The sequence below is a fragment of the Tachyglossus aculeatus genome, chromosome 19 (genome assembly GCF_015852505.1).
Source record: "Tachyglossus aculeatus isolate mTacAcu1 chromosome 19, mTacAcu1.pri, whole genome shotgun sequence".
Classification (NCBI taxonomy): domain Eukaryota; kingdom Metazoa; phylum Chordata; class Mammalia; order Monotremata; family Tachyglossidae; genus Tachyglossus; species Tachyglossus aculeatus.
Genome location: NC_052084.1, coordinates 15,212,450 through 15,231,958, shown reverse-complemented (window position 1 = coordinate 15,231,958; position 19,509 = coordinate 15,212,450). Strand labels below are relative to the sequence as shown.

At 55.7% G+C, this 19,509-nt stretch overlaps 2 protein-coding genes across 5 annotated transcripts; one reads left to right on the top strand and one right to left on the bottom strand.

Annotated features, from left to right (window-relative positions):
* Positions 1–1,727: 1,727 nt before the first annotated feature.
* Positions 1,728–10,356, top strand: CRIP3 (cysteine rich protein 3). Of its 2 annotated transcripts, XM_038761218.1 has the most exons (8): positions 1,728–1,802; positions 4,509–4,603; positions 6,840–6,897; positions 7,113–7,253; positions 8,671–8,742; positions 9,071–9,165; positions 9,367–9,424; positions 9,688–10,356. In XM_038761218.1, exons 1-8 carry the CDS (start codon positions 1,760–1,762, stop codon positions 9,747–9,749), a joined length of 624 nt encoding a protein of 207 aa, XP_038617146.1. In that variant the 5' UTR covers positions 1,728–1,759; the 3' UTR covers positions 9,750–10,356. The 2 variants fall into 2 exon arrangements, with proteins under 2 accessions (XP_038617146.1, XP_038617147.1); XM_038761219.1 differs by lacking the exon at positions 7,113–7,253.
* Positions 10,357–10,808: 452 nt separating this feature from the next.
* SLC22A7 (solute carrier family 22 member 7) lies at positions 10,809–17,539 on the bottom strand. Of its 3 annotated transcripts, none has more exons than XM_038761471.1 (10): positions 17,094–17,539; positions 16,684–16,787; positions 15,821–15,975; positions 14,621–14,789; positions 13,750–13,873; positions 13,193–13,302; positions 11,838–12,052; positions 11,609–11,717; positions 11,230–11,436; positions 10,809–11,001 (listed from the first exon to the last, which is right to left on the bottom strand). In XM_038761471.1, the coding sequence occupies exons 1-10, from the start codon at positions 17,529–17,531 to the stop codon at positions 10,947–10,949; spliced, it is 1,686 nt and encodes a 561-aa protein (XP_038617399.1). In that variant the 5' UTR covers positions 17,532–17,539; the 3' UTR covers positions 10,809–10,946. The 3 variants fall into 3 exon arrangements, with proteins under 3 accessions (XP_038617399.1, XP_038617400.1, XP_038617401.1); XM_038761472.1 differs by having other exon boundaries at positions 16,684–16,763; XM_038761473.1 differs by lacking the exon at positions 10,809–11,001 and having other exon boundaries at positions 11,270–11,432.
* Between the last annotated feature and the right edge of the window lie 1,970 nt (positions 17,540–19,509).

Below are 19,509 nucleotides of genomic sequence, written 5' to 3'. Positions count from 1 at the left end.
CTGACCCTCTCCTTTCTTTCTGCCAGCGTTAGGTGAGTGAGGCTGGTGGGTCGCGACGCCTTCCCCTCCGCTCTGGGGTTCTCCTGGGTCAGTCCGGAGGTAAGTAGATCTGTGGGCTATGTTCATGTTGGCGCATGTTGGCATGTTGGAAGGAGAGGCCGGGAACAGGGCTGAGGGCCGTTTGGGTGCGTTTCACAGCTTCTCAGTTGACGGAGAGGGAAAGCGCTACCCCGGGGCCTTGTCTCCTGCAAAATAAAAAAGCTCTTCTCATCCAAGCCTGTGTCCTCGCTTCCTTGTTCGCTGGGGTCCACGGGGCAGCCAGCCCAGATGATATTTCAGCAGCAGAGAAGCAGCGTGGCTCAGTGGAAAGAGCCCGGGCTTTGGAGTCAGAGTTCTGCCAATTGTCAGCTGTGTGACTTTGGGCAAGTCACTTCACTTCTCTGTACCTTAGATACCTCATCTGTAAAATGGGGATTAAGACTGTGAGCTCCCGTGGGACAACCTGATCACCTCGTAACCTCCCCAGCGCTCAGAACAGTGCTTTGCACATAGTAAGCACTTAATAAATGCTATTATTATTAATATTATTTCAGGCCTTGCAGTTTGTGCCACTTTTTTTTTTTCAATGGCATTTGTTAAGTGCTTACTATGTCCCGGGCACTGTGCTAAACTTTGGGGTACATACAAGCTAATCAGGTAGGACACCTGTACATATGTTTGTTCATATTTATTACTCTATTTTACTTGTACACATTTATTCAATTTATTTGATTTTGTTAATATGTTTTGTTTTGTTGTCTGTCTCCCCCTTCTAGACTGTGAGCCCGCTGTTGGGTAGGGACCGTCTCTATATGCTGCCAACTTGGACTTCCCAAGCGCTTAGTCCAGTGCTCTGCACACAGTAAGCGCTCAATAAGTACGATTGAATGAATGAATGACAGACGCAGTTGACAGTCTTAATCCGTATTTTACAGATGAGGTAATTGAGGCACAGAGAAGTGACTTCTCCAGGGCCACACAGCAGACCAGTGGCAGTGGCAGGATTAGAACCCAGGTCCTTTTGATTCCTACACCAGTGCTTTATCCGCTAAATCACATACCTGTCAGCCCATTCTGCCCGTCCTTGCAGGGGTCTGGTCTGCTTTCCTGGAGCCCCATTCCTAGCAGAGGATGTTGTCCTTGGGGGTTGGGAATGGGAGAAGAGCCAGGAGTTTGGGTCAGCTAGGAGAGTGGGAGAACCATCATCTTGCCTCCCTGCCCTGCCCACTGTTGGGTAGGGACTGTCTCTATATGTTGCCAATTTGTACTTCCCAAGCGCTTAGCACAGTGCTCTGCACACAGTAAGCGCTCACTAAATACAATTGATGATGATGATCTCCCTGCCAAATCCAAATCCCTGTACCAATACCCAAAATCCCAATCCTCTCCATCTTCACCTGTGAGCCCCCATGGGACAACCTGATCACCTTATAACCCCCCTCCCCAGCGCTTAGAAGAGTGCTTTGCACGTCGTAAGAGCTTAATAAACGCCATTATCATTATTATTAGTATTATTTGGACGACAGACCAGAAGGGGAGGGGGCCAGACGGACGTGTCAGGCGACCAATAGGAAGCGAGGGGGAGCGGCTTCTGGCCAATGGGGAGGGGGAGCGCCGAAGGGGCGGGGCCTGCAGAGCCCAGACCTGGAGCGCCAGTCGAGGGTCCGGGAGCTGGGAACCGGGAATCGGGAACCGGGAGCTGGGAATCGGGAACCGAGCCATGAGCTGGACCTGTCCACGCTGCCAGCAGCCCGTCTACTTCGGTGCGGACCGGGATTGGGATGGGAGGGACCCGGGAAATGGGGAGAGGAATCAATCAATCAGTCAATCAATTAATCGTATTTATTGAGCGCTTACTGTGTGCAGAGCACTGGACTGGAAGGAGCAGCCCCATCGCTCCCCGGGAGCTCTGAGGGTGATCCTAATCAGGATGGTATTTGGTAAGCGCCTCCTAGAGAAGCAGCGTGGCTCAGTGGAAAGAGCCCGGGTTTTGGAGTCAGAGGTCGTGGGTTCAAGTCCCGGCTCTGCCAATTGTCAGCTGGGTGACTTTGGGCAAGTCACTTCTCTGGGCCTCAGTTCCCTCATCTGTAAAATGAGGACTGAGCCCCACGTGGGACAACCTGATCACCTTGTATCTCCCCAGTGCTTAGAACAGTGCTATTTATTTTATTTTGTTAGTATGTTTGGTTTTGTTCTCTGTCTCCCCCTTTTAGACTGTGAGCCCACTGTTGGGTAGGGACTGTCTCTATGTGTTGCCAACTTGGACTTCCCAAGCGCTTAGTACAGTGCTCTGCACACAGCGCTCAATAAATACGATTGATGATGATGATGACTGTGCACCCCTCCGTGGGACAACCTGATCACCTTGGAACCTCCCCAGCGCTTAGAACAGTGCTTTGCACATAGTAAGCGCTTAATAAATGCCATTATTATTATTACTAGAGAAGCAGCGTGGCTCAGTGGACGGAGCACGGGCTTTGGAGTCAGAGGTCGTGGGTTCGAATTCTGCCTCCGCCACATAATAATAATGATGATGGTATTTGTTAAGCGCTTACTATGTGCAAAGCTCTGTTCTAAGCGCTGGGTCTGCTGTGTGACCTTAGGCAAGTCACTTAACTTCTTGGAGTCTCAGTGACCTCGTCTGTAAAATGGGGACGATGACTGTGAGCCCCACGCGGGACAACCTGATCACCTTGTATCCCCCCAGCGCTTAGAACACCATTATTAACAAATACCATTGTTTTATTTTTATTTGTTTTTTTTACTATGTGATGATGGTGATGGCATTTGTTAAGCGCTTCCTAGGTGCAAAGCACTGTTTTAAGCGCTGGGGTAGAGACAAGGTAATCAAGTTGCCCCACGGGGGCTCACAGATTTAATCCCCATTTTCCAGATGAGGGAACTGAGGCGCAGAGAACTGAAGTGACTCGCCCAAAGTCGCCCGGCTGACAAGTGGCGGAGCCGGGATTAGAACCCACGACCTCTGACTCCCAAGCCCCGACTCTTTCCACTAATGGTATTTGTTAAACGCTTAATATGGGCCAGCCAAGCACTGTTCTCAGCGCTGGGCACTAGCCCCAGGGTGAGGAAGAAGAGGGGGACCCTGGAGTCTTCGGTCCGGGATGGATTGGGAAGTGTGGGGTGGACCCCCTCACTAATAATAATAATAGTAATATTATTACTATTATTAGTAATAATAGCAGTAATTGTCAGCTGTGTGACTTTGGGCAAGTCGCTTAACTTCTCTGTGCCTCAGTTCCCTGTTTCCCATGTGGGACAACCCGATTACCTTGTAACCTCCCCAGCGCTTAGAACAGAGCCCCACGTGGGACAACTTGATCACCTTGATCACCTTGAACAGTGCTCTGCACATAGTAAGCACTTAACAAATGCCATCATTATTATTATTAACAACTTCATCACCTTGTATCCCCCCAGCGCTTAGAACAGTGCTGTGCACATAGTAAGCGCTTAACAAATGCCATCATTATTATTATCAACAGTGCTCTGCACATAGTAAGAGCTTAATAAATGCCATTATTAGTAGTAATAGTAGTAGTATTTGTTAAGCATTTACTATGTGCCAAGCACTGTTCTAAGCACTGGGGTAGATGCAAGTTAATCCGGTTGAACACAGTCCTTATCCGACATGGGTTTCGCACTCTTAAATCCCCATTTTACAGGGATTGCAGGTGTTGGACCCCAGGGTGGCTACTGGCTCCCCAAGCTATTAGCCCTGGGCAGGTGGCCACTCTCTGCTTTCGCCCAGGGGCCCTTTCCACCAAGCCTGTTCTGATTCCCAAAGCCCAGGCTCTTCCCTCCTTCCCCTCTTCCCTCCAACCCCTTCAAAGGATTGAGTCATTCCCTTATTGGGTGGGTGGATGGGGGGGTCTCCTGGGAAGAGGAGAAGCAGCGTGGTCTAGTGGCTAGAGCACGGGCCCGGGAATCGGAAAGACCTGGATTCGAATCCCGGCTCCGCCGCTGGTCTGCTGTGGGGAGCTGAGCAAGTCATTTAACTTCTCAGGGCCTCAGTGACCTCATCTGTAAAATGGGGGTTACCACTGTGAGCCCCGGGTGGGACACGGACTGTGTCCAACCTGATTGGCTTGTAACTACCCCATCGTTTAGAACAGTGCCCAGCACGTTGAAAGCGTTTAACAACTATCATTAAGAACTTTCAAAAAAATAAAAAATACAATTGATTGATTGATTGGCCAGTCCTCAGAGAGAAAGGAGGTGGTGGTTCAGTGTGGACCACCGGAGTTGTAGGGGAGGGGAGGATCCCCATGTCCCAGCTATGCCCAGGGCCTGAGGCGTGAGATTGGGGAGCAAGGGATGGAGTGACCTTCTTCGGTGAGGCAGGAGGGAGTTGGGGGTGGGATGGGGGACCTGAGCCTGGGGAGTGAGGTGCTTTGCAAATTCAGCCTTTTTGCACTTCCCTGCCAAGCCCCCGGTCTCTTCCCTCACAGCTGAGAAGGTGAGTTCCCTGGGCAAGAACTGGCATCGTTTCTGCCTGAAATGTGAGCACTGCCACAGTGTGTTGTCGGCTGGGGGCCATGCCGAGGTGAGGGGGCCGTGCCTGGCGGGGATGGGGGCGGGGGGGCAGTGGCCCGGGGAGGGGGCCCGCTCGGGCCACTGAACTCTTGCTAAAATTTTTCCTCTCACCGATCCCTGAACACACGTTGGTGTGTTCCTTGTTGGTTACCTGTGCCCATTATAACACAATAATAATAATAATAATATTTGTTAAGCATTTACTATGTGCCAAGCACTGTTCTAAGCACTGGGGTAGATACGAGTTAGGTTGAACACAGTCCTTGTCCGACATGGGTTTCACGGTCTTAATCCCCGTTTTACAGATGAGGAAACTGAGGCCCAGGGGAGTTAAGGGGCTTGCCTAATGTCACACAGCAGATATGTGGCAGAGCCAGGATTAGAACCCAGGGCCTTCTGATTCCCTGGCCCACGCTATATCCACTCAGCCACACTGCTTCTCCCAAATTCAGACTCCCACACGTCTCCTGAAGCCACCTCTCACTTGTGCTGTCGAGTCATCCCCGACCCATAACAACACCATGGCCACGTCTCTCCTTCCCCTCCCCACAGCACCTGTATATATGTATATATGTTTGTACATATTTATTACTCTATTTATGTATTTATTTTACTTGTACATATTTATTCTATTTATTTTATTTTGTTAATACGTTTTGTTTTGTTGTCTGCCTCCCCCTTCTAGACTGTGAGCCCGCTGTTGGGTAGGGACCGTCTCTATATGTTGCCAACCTGGACTTCCCAAGCACTCAGTACAGTGCTCGGCACACAGTGAGCGCTCAATAAAGACGATTGAATGAAAGAATGAATGAATCTCTCCCAGAATGCCCCACCTCCACCTGCCATCCTTCCAGTAGTGTATCTATAGAGTTTTCGTGGTAAAAATACAGAAGTGGTTTACCGTCGTCTCTTTCCCTGCAGTTAACTTGAGTCTCCTCCCTCAATCAATCATATTTATTGAGCGCTTACTGTGTGCAGAGCACTGTACTAAGCGCTTGGGAAGTACAAGCTGGCAACATATAGAGACAGTCCCTACCCAACAGTGGGCTCCCTAGACTCTCCCATGCCGCTGCTGCCCAGCACAGGGGAGTTTTGAATTTTAACAGCTTGTCTTCCACTTTAGCCACTGCCCAAGCTAGAAACGGAATGGGTAATGCCTCTGCTTGACTCTTCCTCCTGTAAGTTGAGACTGTTAAAGTACCGGAAACTTTCCAGGTGCAACCCTGAGAGGATCATCACCTCTCACTACTACCCTTTTCTTACCCACCCTCCCCTCCCATGGTCTCAGGACACCCAGTGGGAATGTGGTAGGGGGATTTCTGGAAGCCCCTAGTCGGGGGATGCCCCCCTGGAGATACCTGAATCTCTCTGTGTCATGCTGGCTCCGCTCCAGTTCCCCCCAAGGCCTTTTCACGTTGATTGGAGCTTTGGAAGTAGGTCTCTGGTCTAGGGAGAGGGAGAGAACAGTCCCAAGAGCAGCGTGGCATAGTAGATAGAGCTCGGGCCTGGGAATCAGAAGGTCATGGGTTCTCATTCCGGATCTGCCACTTGTCTGCTGTGTGACCCTGGGCTAGTCACTTCGCTGGGTCTCAGTTACCTCGTCTGTAAAATGGGGATTGTGACACATCATTTGTGCATATAGCTATAATTCTATTTATGTACACTGATGCCTGTTGCCTTCTAGACTGTGAGCCCGTTGTTGGGTAGGGACCGTCTCTATATGTTGCCAACTCGGACTTCCCAAGCGCTTAGTACAGTGCTCTGCACACAGTAAGCGCTCAATAAATACGATTGAATGAATGAATGAATGATTGTGAGCCCCATTTGGGACAGGGACTGTGTCCAACCTGATTACCTTGTATCTACCCCAGCTCTTAGAACAGTGCCTGGCACAAAGTGCTTAACAAATACCATTATTATTATTATTATTATCAGGGGCTACTCCCCACCCCAGGTCCCCAGGCTGTGAGATGCCAGCCACGGCCCATGGCGGTGTCCAGTCTGCCCTCCCCGGAGTGCTTCCTGTGTCTTTGGGCCTGGGCCCCTGTTGTAATGATGCCCCCAGGGCTATCCGTAAGCAGCTCTTAGCTTTTAGTGCCAGGGGCAAAGAGTGGTAGGCCTCCTCAGGGGTTCCCTTCTCGGTGGGAAGGGATTTTGGGGTGCCAAGGTAGAGCGGGGGAAGTTGGGTTGTCGTTATGCCCGACTCTTTCCGATGCTCTGTGGTGATGCCTGCCCCTTCTGTCCAGCACGACGGGAAGCCGTACTGCCACAAGCCCTGCTACGCCGCTCTGTTTGGGCCTCGAGGTGAGTCCTCAGCCTTCCCAAGAGAGAACAGGGGAGACCCAGGGCTGGGGATCTGGCTGGACAGGAGCCTGCCCCCATGGTGATGATGTTGCTGTCTGTTAAGCGCTTATTGTGTGCCAAGCACTGTACTAAGCACTGGGGTAGATCCAAGAGGATCAGGTCGGACACAGTCCCGTCCCACGTGAGGCTCAATCTAACTCCTCTCCTCTCCACAGGGGTGAACTGCGGTGGCATTGGCTCTTACCCCTATGATGCCCCCGCCCCAAGCCCCATCAGCACAACCCCCCCGAGTTCTGGCAGTTTCAGGCCCCCTGGCGTCAGGGCCTGGTCCCCTCTGGGCAAGATGGCACCAAGAAGTAAGTGACGTTGGGTAGGTCTAACCCTCTTCCTGTACCCTACCCCCTCTCGCAATCTAGCTCTAATCTCCCCCAGGACCCTCTCCTCTTGAGTCACTGGCAGGTCTTAGTTGGGGCTGCCCTCTGACCTTCCTCAGCTCCCCGTCACCCATTCCCTCTAAATCCTTCCTCCTTGCCCACCTTCTCCTTCCTGGCTCCACCCCCACCCATATCCCTATACCTCCCTAACTCTCCATCTCCAGCTTGCTCCACTCCTCTCCCTTCCCCCCTTCCTTTTAGATCCCCCCTCTCTACCCTCTTGGTCCTTCTTCCTTCCTTCACTAGATCCCTTCCCTGATTCTCCGTAACCTCTTTTCCAGGCACTCCCTCTTCCCAACCCCTTCTCTCCTTCCGTTCCCACAAACTGCCTTTGGCTCTTTTCCCCCTCCACTCCCAGCTCCTTGCCTTCTTTCCCAAAGCTTTCCTGGACCCTCAGGTTTCCCTTGCCAGACAGGTTGTGGATTATGTACCTCAGGTTACCCAGCCCTCACAGCCCTTCCTCTGCCCTGCCCCAGCCGGTTCCCTGGGCATGAGGGGGATACCAAGAGGGGCCCAGCCAGCTCTGGGCCACAGCCTCCTATAGGCTAGGCAGGAAGGACAGACGCTCTTGTCCTCAGCTAGCCTAGGGGATGGCATTGAGGCTCTGGGGGCAGATGGGCTAGAGGGAGCCTTAGGTTGGCACGGGGAAGGGGACAGGGGACCGAGCTTGGGCCCACCCAGAGATTCCCCTGCTATGGACTACTTGCCCAGTGAGGGCTACCCCCTGGAAGCTGGCATTCAGTGCCCCTCACCCCCAGCCCCACAGGCGCTGACCCAGAACTGGAATATCTGACACCACCTGCTCCACCCTTTATGCGGCGCCACAGCCAGCTAGGATTTCCTAGGGATTGAATTGCCTGGCAGGAGGCTGGGGGCAGGGAGGGTACCATCTTGGCACCGAGGCGGTCTTGCACTACCGTGGGAGAGGCAGCGAGGGCCCTCCTGAGACCTGGTGAATAGAGCGGAGGGTGGACTATGGAGAGGATCTCCAGATAACCTTGGGAGTGGCGGGGGGCACCTACCCCCAGGAAAACTAGGTCAGCCAGGGCACAGACTGGGAATGCTGTAGAAAGGGGGTCAGGGGCTGGGGACCACAGGAGGAAAGGGTCTAGGAGGTGCATAAGAGAGTCTGGGGTGAGTTAGGGCTTGGCCCTGGGATCCTGGCACTAGCCATGCCCTGAGCAGCCTCATGCTTCTGGCCTCAGACAACACCCTACCCTGGCCATGGCTGGGCCTTCTCCAGCCCCAGGTTCCCCGTGACCGTGCCCTGTGCATCCCAAAGCCGCCTTCCCTTGGCCTCTCCCTGCTCCCAGCCAACCCCTGGGCTCACTTTCCCCAGACCTGGCCTACGTGAAGACGTTCGCTGGGGAGACTTCCATGTGCCCGGGCTGTGGGAAACCCGTCTACTTTGGTGAGTGAGCGTGGAGGGGAAGGTGGGCGTCAAATGGAGCAGGGCATGGAGCCCTGGGCTAGGGTGGCTCCGTCTCTTGAGGCCCCAACCACCTGTGGACAACCTCCTGTCTAAGGGCTTGGGCGTTTAGGGTGAGGGGTGTGGTGGGGGTCTGTCCTTCTGGCCCGGCTGGTTCAGGATCTGTCAACGGGCCCCTGGAGCCAGCTGTTGAGACCCCAAGGTGGCACTGGGGACATTTGGCTAAGGGGCAGTGCGGGGCTGGGAGGGGTGGGGGGGCGGTGCGTGTCTGCCATGACCTCCCCTGTGGCTTTCCCTCCTTCCACCCCAGCCGAAAAGGTGATGTCCCTAGGCCAAAACTGGCATCGGCCCTGTCTGCGCTGCCAGCGCTGTCGCAAGACGTTGACGGTCGGAGGCCACGCGGAGGTGAGTCGGAAAGACGGGCGGGCAGGGGGCTGGGCCTCTGCTGCGTGGTCAGTGGGCAAGAGGCCTTCCTAGGCCTGTGAGAGGTGAGGGGGCGCGGGAACCAAGCACCAAGCCGAGGGAAGCTTGAGGACTGGGAGATGCCAGGGCGGGGAAGGTGGCAGCCTGGGAGAGGATCCCAGCCTGGATTCTCTGCCCCTCCAGCATGATGGAATGCCCTATTGCCACATTCCCTGCTACGGATACCTGTTCGGGCCCAAAGGTGAGTGTCCATGGGGCAATGGGCGAATCCTCTCTCCCAGCCCCCAAGCCAATCAAAATTTGACTCTCATTTCAGTATCCTGGGCCCGCAATTCCTTTTCTCTCAAAATGCCCAGAAATGACTCGTGGTGTCCCCCTCCCACCTGATATGGTCGGACTCTGAGCAGGCCCCCTGGTTGGACTGTACTAAAACCACCCTCTGGTCGGGCTGGGCTGAGTCCCTGGGGGAGGGTTTTCTCACCCTGGCTCTTCTCAACCACGCAGGTGTAAACATCGGCGAGGTGGGGTGCTACATCTATGATTTGGCAGAGGTGAAGACGGAGTGAAAGCTGAGAGAGCCCCCCAGCCACCACCTCCCCCCAACCCCTACCCCTCAGAACCACTCCAGACCCTCAGCTTGCCCCGGGCTTTGAGCAACACAGAGCCTCTCCTCCCCAAACGATTCCCAGGGCCTCAGTTGCCCACACTGCCCACCAGCAGCAATGGCTTGGAGTGCCAGGCCCCCAGCTGCACTCATCCAGCCCAAATTGAGGGCAGAAGGGTCCGGGGAGCAGGTGGAAGTCCGGGCTCCCACCCTTCCTCCCGGGCACCATCCCCACCAAGTTCGACTGACTCAGTAATGGGTTTGGGTTGAGGTCAGCAGTCACATGGGGTGTCGTCCCTCTCACTCTAACTGGCCAATCTGTAGATTGCTTGCTGTCCCCCGTCTGCCCCCGATCCCCCCAAACATTGCATTCTGACCACCTGCTCGCATGCAGCACTGTGGGGAGAGGAAAGGAGCGTTGGTGCTGGAGACAGGTAAACCAAGGACTCAAGCTGGTATTGTTACCCCCGGTGCCCCCAGCCGCTCCCCAAGCTCCTCCTCCTGCCACCGCCCCACCCAGTGCCCTGACCCGTGTTTCTGCTTCTCTGGTCCAAATAAATGCTCCTCCAGCCTCAGCTGTCCAGCTTTCCTGGGGGCGCTGGCTGGGAGGGAGCTGGGAAAGGGTTGGGATCTCGGGGTCAGGAAGTGGTGGATTGAGGAAGCCAGGAGGCATCGGACGTGGGCTGGGTTTGGAGCAAAGAATGGGGTTGGGAGGGGGAAGGAGGACAGGTCCAGAGGGACAGGGGAAAAGGGTCTGCCTGCAAAGAAGGGGAGGAAAGGTCACCTCTTCTGGTCCAACCGAGGGATTCCAGGTCTTGGAAGTCCAAGGTCCCCTCTATGTGTCTCTGGTGGCAGTTGGCTCTAGGCAGATGGGGCAAGACCCTCCCCCCCAGCCCATTCCCCTCCTGTACCGGAGGGCCTGGATCTGGAGTCAGAGAGGGGGCAAGGCAGACACCCACATCTCCTGAGAACCCCCTTCCCCCAGCCCCCTGACCCGTGGGCACACATCCCACACACTGAGGACCTGAGGTCTCCTTTATTCCCGGGAGGTGGTCGGCAAGGGTAGGGAGGACAGCCAGGGCCCAGCTCGGTGACCCTATCTGGGGGCCGGGGGAGGGATGCTGTGGTCCGGGGGGAGGGCGGTACCGCCTCCCTTCCCTCAGTCTTGAAGTGGCTTCATCTGCACCATCTCCTCCTGGGAAGTAGGGGCTGGCCTGGGGAGAGGGAAGGAGTCAGGCTGGGAGCTAGGGGCTAAGGCAGGGTCCTAGGCGTTTAGGGCCTCGCTTGGGGCTGTAGGAGGGCCAAACTCTGGGGGTGAGGGAACTAAGACCAGGGGGCAATGGAGGGGATGGGGGCACTGGTGCCAAGGAGGCCAGTGACAACTGCGATCAGGAAACTCATTGCCCGGGGCTATCCCTCCTGCCCCAGGCAGCCATACTCACCCCTTCCTCTCTATGTCCTGGATGGTCTCGGGCAGTGGGGCCTGACGCGTCTCTGGCAGCAGCAGGGCCATGCCAGTGCCCAGCAGGGCAGCCAAGCCGTAGGCCACCTTGGGCAGTGGAGCCCACACCTCGGCTAGCAGCATGGCCAGCGGGGCCAGTGAGCCCCCCAGCCGGCCAACCAGGGACACCAGCCCCATCCCCATCTGCCTGGGCAGAGGGAGCAGGGGAGAGGGGGGGTCAGGGGGCGAGGAACCAAGGACACACCCTCCCTCAACAGAAGGATAGACGACCACCCCGTCACACATATGGGCCCCCCTGGCAGCCGAGGCTCTATACCTGGGGGCTCCTTAGCAGGGCAGTGTGGGGCAAGGAGCCTCACCTTAGCACGGTGGGGTAGAGTTCAGAGGTGAATAAGAAGGCGGTGGTGAACGCAGCTTCTGAAAACCCCTTCCCCACCACGGCCACCGCCGAGCGCCAAGTCCCTTTCCCTGTGGGTGGGGGCAGAGGGGAAAGGGGGTTGGGGGAGCCACGGGGCCTAGGGCTCCACTGTGTGTTTGAGGCCAGAGGGAGGTTGGGGACCACCCCGTGGGAGGAGAGGAGGGGCTGACCAGGGGGTAGCAGCAGGCTGGTGCCCAAGCTGATGGCTGTGCCCAACAGGGCTCCAGCCTGGGTGGGGCGGCGTCCGGCGTGCCGCACTGCCAGGTAGACCAGCAGCTTGGATGGCAGCTCCACGGCCCCAAACAACAGTTGGACCTGGTAGATATCCAGCCCCAGGCCGTCCACGTCCAAGCTCAGCCCGTAGTAGGAAAAGTTCACCCCGAACCTGCAGGGAGGGGGCTCAGGGACCCAGGTCAGACAAAGACCACCCCCCAAAAAAACCCTTAGGACTCAGGGCCTGCTGGCCCCTGCCCCCAGCAGCTAGGGAAACCCAACCTGTAAGGCCAGAGTCTACGGAAATGAGAGAAAGAAGCGTCCCTGGGAACACGGGGGATAGTGGCTCATTGTGGGCAGGGAATGCATCTGTTTATTGCTCTATTATAGTCTCCCAAGAGCTTGGTACAGTGCTCTGCACACAGTAAGTGCTGAATAAATACTATTGAATGAATGAATGAATGAATGAATGGTAGATCGGGGAAATGAGTCTAGACAGAGGGATGGGGATTTGCAGGTGTGTGGAATCAGGGCAAATTACACCTCTGGTTTGAATAATAATAATAATAATGGCACTTGTTAAGCGCTTACAATGTGCCAAGCACTGTTCTAAGCTTCAGGGGGGATACAAGGTAATCAGGTTGTCTCAACTGGGGCTCACAGTCTTAATCCCCATTTTACAGATGAGGTAACTGAGGCCCAGTGAAGTGACTTACCCAAAGTCACCCACCTGACAAGCGGCGGAGCCGGGATTAGAACCCATGACCTCTGACTCCCAAGCCCGGGCTCTTTCCACTGAGCCATGCTGCTTCTCAGGTTTAGACATTAGGTACCATCAACTGGCCACTCTCTTGCCCTCCCTACAATCCTAATAATCACTGGGGTATTTATTAAGTGCTTACTATGTGCCAAGCACTGGAGTAGCTACAAGATAATCGGATTAGACCCCATCCCTGTCCCACATGGGGCTGAGTCTAAGTGGGGAGGGAGAACAGACATTTTATTCCTATCTGTACAGATGAAGAAACTGCGGCCCAGAGAAGTTAAGGGAGTTGTCCAAGGTGGCACAGCAGCTAAGTGACAGAGCCGGGATTAGAAGCCAGGTCTCCTGAGTCCCTGTCCTGTGCTCTTTCCTCTAAGCCACTCTGCTTTCCTGCTGCCCTGAGAAACCCGGTCCCCCGCCCCCGCCACGCTTTCTCCCTCCCTCACATCTTCCCTTTGGGTTCTGACTTGGCCACCTCTAGGCCGCCCAGCCCGCCCCAAGCCTGGTCCCCTTCTCCGGTTTCAGCCGGGGGCCCCCGCTCCCCCTCACCACACCACCATGCAGAGCAGGGAGATGGTCCTGAGGCGCGGAGTGCGGAACAAGTCCAGGTAGGATGGTCGGTGCCTCGACTTCTCTGCCACTGCGATCCTGTCCAGGGCCTGTGGGGAGATGAGGGGGACCCTGTCCCCTCTGGTTCCTTTCCAGGGGACGGTTACCCCGCCGTGACCCTGGGAGAGACCGAGGTTTCCTGGGATGGAGAAGGGGGACAGACTGGGCCCCTTCTAGACTGTGAGCCCACTGTTGGGTAGGGACTGTCTCTATGTGTTGCCAATTTGTACTTCCCAAGCGCTTAGTACAGTGCTCTGCACAGAGTAAGCGCTCAATAAATACGATTGATGATGATGATGATGATGGGCAGCAGAGAAGAAGGTGGAGGGGGCCTTCAAGGAATCCTATTTCCCCCCACGCCCCCGTCCTGCGGGGAGGGCTCCTTAGGCCGGTGAGTTCCATCTCCGCCCAGGGTGGGGACCCCCTCGGAACCAAGCCTGGGCTCAGGGCCAGGGCTACCCCTCCCCGATCCTCTGGGCTCCCGCAGCTCTTCTCACCTCCATGCTGAGGGCCTGGGCAGCTCCGTCTCTGTGGTTCAGAGCAGCACAGCGGAGCAGGTAGTGCCGGGCCTCCCGCACCCGGCCTTGGGTCAACAGCCACCGGGATGACTCGGGCACCCACCTGGGGAGGGGCCCCGGCACCCCAGAACTTGAAGCATCTAGTCTGGACCCCCCTGCCAGCTCCCTACAGGCCTGGCATCCCCTCCTCACGTTCTAGTTCCCCTTCCCCACCCCAGTCAGGCATCCCACCGCACCCCACTTGGCAGCCTGGGCCCATTTGGGGATAGGCTGGCAGGGAGCAGGGGGGTTGCCGCTTCCGCCCAGGGCACAGGGAGGTGCAGTTTGACTCTCCACAGAGGGGGGAAGGAAACCGAGGCCCAGAGAAATTGGGTGAATCGTGCCAGGTGAGAAGCAGCGTGGCTCAGTGGAAAGAGCACTGGCTTTGGAGTCACAGGTCAGGGGTTCAAACCCCGGCTCCGCCAATTGTCAGCCGTGTGACTTTGGGCAAGTCACTTCACTTCTCTGAGCCTCAGTTACCTCATCTGGAAAATGGGGATGAAGACTGTGAGCCCCCCGTGGGACAACCTGATCACCTTGCAACCTCCCCAGCGCTTAGAACAGTGCTTGGCACATGGTAAGCGCTTAATAAATGCCATTATTATTATTGTTACTATAGGTCTTGAGCCCTTCCCAGGCTCTGTAGATGCTGTTGCTTTCTAAGCCCAGAAATCTTTTCCTGGGAGTTGGGGCGTTTCTTTCCCTCCCACCCTTCATCCCTGCTCCCACCCTTGCCCAGGGGCCCCAAGGCCCTCAGACTCCAAGGCTCTCTGTCTCTGCGCCCACCCTTCCCGTGAGACTCCCCACTCACCAGAGGCTGACGATGCCCGGGGCACAGGGCAGGGTGACTGCCAGCAGCAGCCAGCGCCAGTCTCGGATCAGGTACCCGACCAGAGCCAGCAGGGTCACCCCCAAGCTCCAGAAGGTGCTGCTGATTCCCCCGGCCACAATCCGGTGCTGCACGCCTAGCCACTCGAGCTCTGTGCCGCCCCGGCCGGGGAGACCAGAGGGCAGGGCCCGTGCGAGGGAGAGGGTGCCCGCGGAGACGAGAGAAGACAGAGGGAGAGCAGGAGGAGACCGATAATGATCATAATGACCGTAGTATTGGTTGCGAGCTTACTATGTGCCGAGCATTGAACTAAGCCCTGGAGTAGATACAAGAGAAACAGGTCCAGTACCGTCCCACTGGACTCGTGGACTAGGTAGGAGAGGGCAGGGATATTACACCCCTATTTTACAGAGAAGGAAACTGAGGCACAGAGGAGTGAAGCGACCTCTCTTGCCTCAGTTCCTTCATCTGTAAAATGAGGGTTAAGACTGTGAGCACCAAGTGGGACAACCTAATTAACCTGTATCTACCCCAGCACTTAGAACTGCGCTTAAAAATACCACTATTACTATTATTATTACTTGCCCAAAGTCACAAAGCAGGCAAGTGGCAGGGGCAGGATTAGAACCCAGGTCTCAGTGAGTTCCCAGCCCACGCTCTTTCCACTGCTTCTCTTTCAGCATGAGAAAGCCCCTGCCTTACCTCCTTCCCCTCCCCACAGCACCTGCATATATGTATATATGTTTGTATGTATTTATTACTCTATTTATTTATTTTACTTGTACATATGTATTCTATTTATTTTATTTTGTTAATATGTTTTGTTTTGTTGTCTGTCTCCCCCTTCTAGTCTGCAAGCCCGCTATTGGGTAGGGACCATCTCTATGTGTTGCCAACTTGGACTTCCCAAGTGCTTAGTACGGTGCTCTGCATACAGTAAGCGCTCAATAAATCAATCAATCATATCAGTATATCGTATCAATATATCATATCAGTAAATCAATAAATACAATTGAATGAATGAATGAATGAATAAGGAAAATGGGGACCCAGGCTGGACTCTCTGTTCATCCAACTAGACCCCCAAGGGACTTCTGGCTGCCCTCCCAAATTCACACCTGTGCCCAGGCGGGGTCTGGCTGAGTGTCCGCGAGCTGGCCCAATTCCCAGAAATGCCCTTACCCAGAGGCAGGACGATAATGGTGAAGCCAGCCAGGGCGGTCCCAGTTAGGGTGCGGGTGACAACAAACATGGCAAAGGAGCTAGAGGCGGCAGAGGTCAGGCCCAGGACCAGAGTGCCCACGTAGGCCACCAGGAGCAGGGGCCTGCGGCCGAACCTGTGAAGAGCCCAGAAGATCATGCCTGGCGGGAGGTGGGCTGGATGGGGCCCTCCCTGTGGCTGGGGGCTGGGGAGGGATGGTAAGGAAACCCACCCTTTGCTGATTCAGTCATTGCCTGTGATCATCCAGCATAAAGGCAGCCCGAGAGGGAGAGACCGGCGCAAAGATAGACCAGGACCCAGAAACTGACCAGTCCAGAGACCCCCAGCACTCAGGGACTGACCAGCACAGAAATCTTAATTTAGGCACTGAGAAACTGACAGACACACTCAGACCCATACTGGCGCTGAGAGATATCTCAGGCCCAATTAGTACATCCAGGCCTGGACAGGCCCAGGGGCACAATTCAAACTTTGCCTGGCAGAGACTCCCACCTGCATCCAGACTCACACAGAAGCATTTTTCTTATCTCCCATAGGTCATCCTTCCCTCTCTAAGATCGGAATCCCACTGAGAGCCAGGGACCTTTCCGGAATCAACCTGTAAGTGTTCAGGCTTTGCCCGCCGTCAACCCTCAGCAAAAGTCAGTGGGGTTATTTTTATTGTGACTGCAGCCCAGACTGGGCCTGATCCTTTAGATACATGGGCAGCTAAATCAGGGGGCGAGGTGGGACTGAGGGGTGGCTTTCTGGGTGGGCCCATTTCCCCTCTCCCTTCTCCCTCCATGGCACCTCCCTCCCATCCCTCCATCCCCGGGGAGGGTACCTGTCTGCCAGGTACCCAAAAAGCACAGCGCCCACCAGCACGCCGACGAAGAACAAGGTCACCGTGATCTGGTTCAACCCCTTCCGATCGCACACCAAGTCCCACTGAGGGCCGGAGAAGGGCGTGGAGGGAGAGGAGAGGGATGAGTGATGAAGAAGGAGATGGGCCAGTTGTCCGGGGCACGGCACCCTGCTGGCACCTTCCCCTCCCCATTGTCACGTTCAGGCTGATGGAGTGGGCTTAGCTCAACTACAGACCCCACAACCCCGGGCATGCCCGTGTCTAGGCTGGCATGCGGGCCACTTGCGGGGGTTATTTCAACTCTCCATTTGCTTCCAGGAGGTCTGTGGACCCCCTTCCTCTCCACCCAGGGTGGGAGGGGAACAGCCAGAAAGGGTGGAGGGTCTCACCTGGGTGGTGATGGTGGAGGAGAACTGAGAGCGATCGTAGACCCAGCCATCCAGGCAGGGCTCCACGCTGGCATCTGGCCCGGCCCCCACCTCCTCACCCGTTCCATTTCCCACAGAGGAGTTGGAGGACAGCGGTGGGGAGAGAGAGTGGGCGAAGCGTTGGCAGGAGCTGAGGGTCCCTTCAGGATCGCGGGGCAAGTGAATCTGCAGCCAAGCCTCCTGGGAGAAGTTGGCCAAGAGGCGGGGGCTCGGCAAGGCACAGCGATGGGGCGGCACGGCTGCCAGGAAGATGGGCAGCAGAAAGTGGAGTGGCAGGAGCAGGCGGGGCAGGGCCAGCAGCAGCAGATTTCGGATCTGGAAGGGGCCGAAGCTGCCCGCCTGGGCCAGGACCTCCTCAAAGCCACTGGCTTGGGGAGACGGGGAAGCGTGCAGGGCCATGGGCTCTGCCTGCTTGTCCTTTGCCCGGACCCTTGGACTTTGGAGTCCTGGAAAGATAGTAAGGGATAGTAAGGGCCCGCCTCCAGGAGAGTGGCCAGCCCCAAATACAAGCCCCTCCCTGCCCCAGGCACAACCCCTGGTTCCCCAAGTGACGGCCACTGGAAAGATGGGGTTAAAGGGGGAGGCTGAGACAGAGGCTGATGCTTCAGGCTCTCCTGCCCGGAGGCAGAAGGTTCTCTATGTACCCCCTCAGCTCCTGCTCCTCTTTCCCAAGAGCTCTTACCTGCCTGAGTCCCGTCCCCTCAAGGTCAGGTGGGGCTGGCTTAGCTTGAAAAGTTCCTGGGTTCGAATCCTGGCTCTGCTACTTGTCTGCTGTGTGACTTTGGGCAAGGCACTTAACTTCTCTGTGCCTTCTGTAAAATGGGGATTACGACTGTGAACCCCAAATGGGACACGGACTGTGTTCGAATTAATTAGTTTGCGTCTAACCCGGCACCTTAATACGGTGACTGGCTCATAGAGAAGCAGCGTGGCTCAGTGGAAAGAGCACGGGTTTGAGAGTCGGAGGTCATAGGTTCTAATCCCGGCTCTGCCACTTATTGGCTGTGTGACTTTGGGCGAGTCACTTAACTTCTCTGTGCCTCAGTTACCTCATCTGTAAAATGGGGATTAAGATTGTGAACCCCACGTGGGACAACCTGACCACCCATGGGGGTGGGCAGGTGAAACAGGAGATGGGGACAGGCATTCGGAACCCCAGCCCCCTAGGGAAGGAGAGGCAAGACAGGTGGAAAGGTCAGCAGGCTTCTTTAATGGCGTGAGCTGTAGGTCCCTTGAGTACCCAATCTAACCGTGACAGCGGCTTAGGTACGGATGAGAAGGCGGGGGGCGGCATCCGAGTTCCAAGACACGCAATCTGGAGGTAACGAAGGAGGGCTGGGGCTGGGCCCGGGCTGGAGAGTCTGGCTTGGGGACTTGGAAGGAGCGGCAGGGCCTGGTGTGGGCAGTAGCCAGAGCCGGACAGAGTGGACAGTGCCATGCGGAGATTGTAGATGGGTAGCTTCACTTCAGGGAGGGGAGGTGTAGAAGTTACATCCTGTTTGGTGATGGCCTGTAAAAATGTAAGGATGGCTGGGAGGGGCAGGAAGGAGCCTAGGGTATCCCTACCCCTGCTCTTACTACTCTGATCATATTCCCATCACCCCGGCTCCCACCCCAAGGCGTTCTCTTTGCTCCCTGGACATGCTTTCTGCTTCCTCCTTTTCCCCCTTGGGCCTCCCAGAGAGCACGGTAGAGGCAGGAGCTGAGAGGGAGGCCTCTTTCCTAGGGCCTCCATCTGAGGGTTCAGGGCCCCAGGGCTCCCCAGGCTGACCTATTCTTTCCCCACCTGTGCTTGGTGTCTGTGGATGTCCATGCATGCGTGTGCACGGGTGTTCAGGCATGTATGGATGTGATTGTGAGTGCATGTGTGCCAGTGTGTGTGTGCACGTGTGAGAAAGAGGGAGGGAGAGGCTCTTTAACTAGGGAGAGATCCTGGATACGCCTCCAGGAGCAGCCTAGGGAGTCCCAGAGGTCTAAAAGAGAATGGGGAAGGAGGGGAAGAGGTGTGTGCGGTGGAGTGGGGGATGGAAATGGGGTTGGCCTTTGAGAGATGTGAACAGGGGCAAGAGAATGACAAGCCAGGAGGAAAGGGGCTTTCTGGAGGGGCATAAACTGGTGGGCAATGGGCTTCGAGGCATACAGCACCAATCGGGTAGGGCTAGCTACCTTGCAGGTTTCAAAACCGTCTGGTGGAATGGAGGGTGACTAGATTGTACGTATTTATTACTCTATTTAATTTATTTGTACATACTTATTCTATTTATTTTATTTTGTTCATATGTTTTGTTTTGTTCTCTGTCTCCCCCTTCTAGACTGTGAGCCCACTGTTGGGTTGGGACCATATCTATATGCTGCCAACTTGGACTTCCCAAGCGCT

Coding starts and splice junctions, on each gene's coding strand:
- CRIP3 (XM_038761218.1), top strand. CDS start 1,760: ATGAGCTGGACCTGTCCACGCTGCCAGCAGCCCGTCTACTTCG. Junction 1,803..4,508: donor CCAGCAGCCCGTCTACTTCG/GTGCGGACCGGG, acceptor CTTCCCTCACAG/CTGAGAAGGTGAGTTCCCTG. Junction 7,254..8,670: donor GGGCAAGATGGCACCAAGAA/GTAAGTGACGTT, acceptor CACTTTCCCCAG/ACCTGGCCTACGTGAAGACG.
- SLC22A7 (XM_038761471.1), bottom strand. CDS start 17,531: ATGGCCCTGCACGCTTCCCCGTCTCCCCAAGCCAGTGGCTTTGAGGAG. Junction 14,790..15,820: donor CATTATCGTCCTGCCTCTGG/GTAAGGGCATTT, acceptor GGGGCGGCACAG/AGCTCGAGTGGCTAGGCGTG. Junction 13,303..13,749: donor CCCAGGCCCTCAGCATGGAG/GTGAGAAGAGCT, acceptor ATCTCCCCACAG/GCCCTGGACAGGATCGCAGT.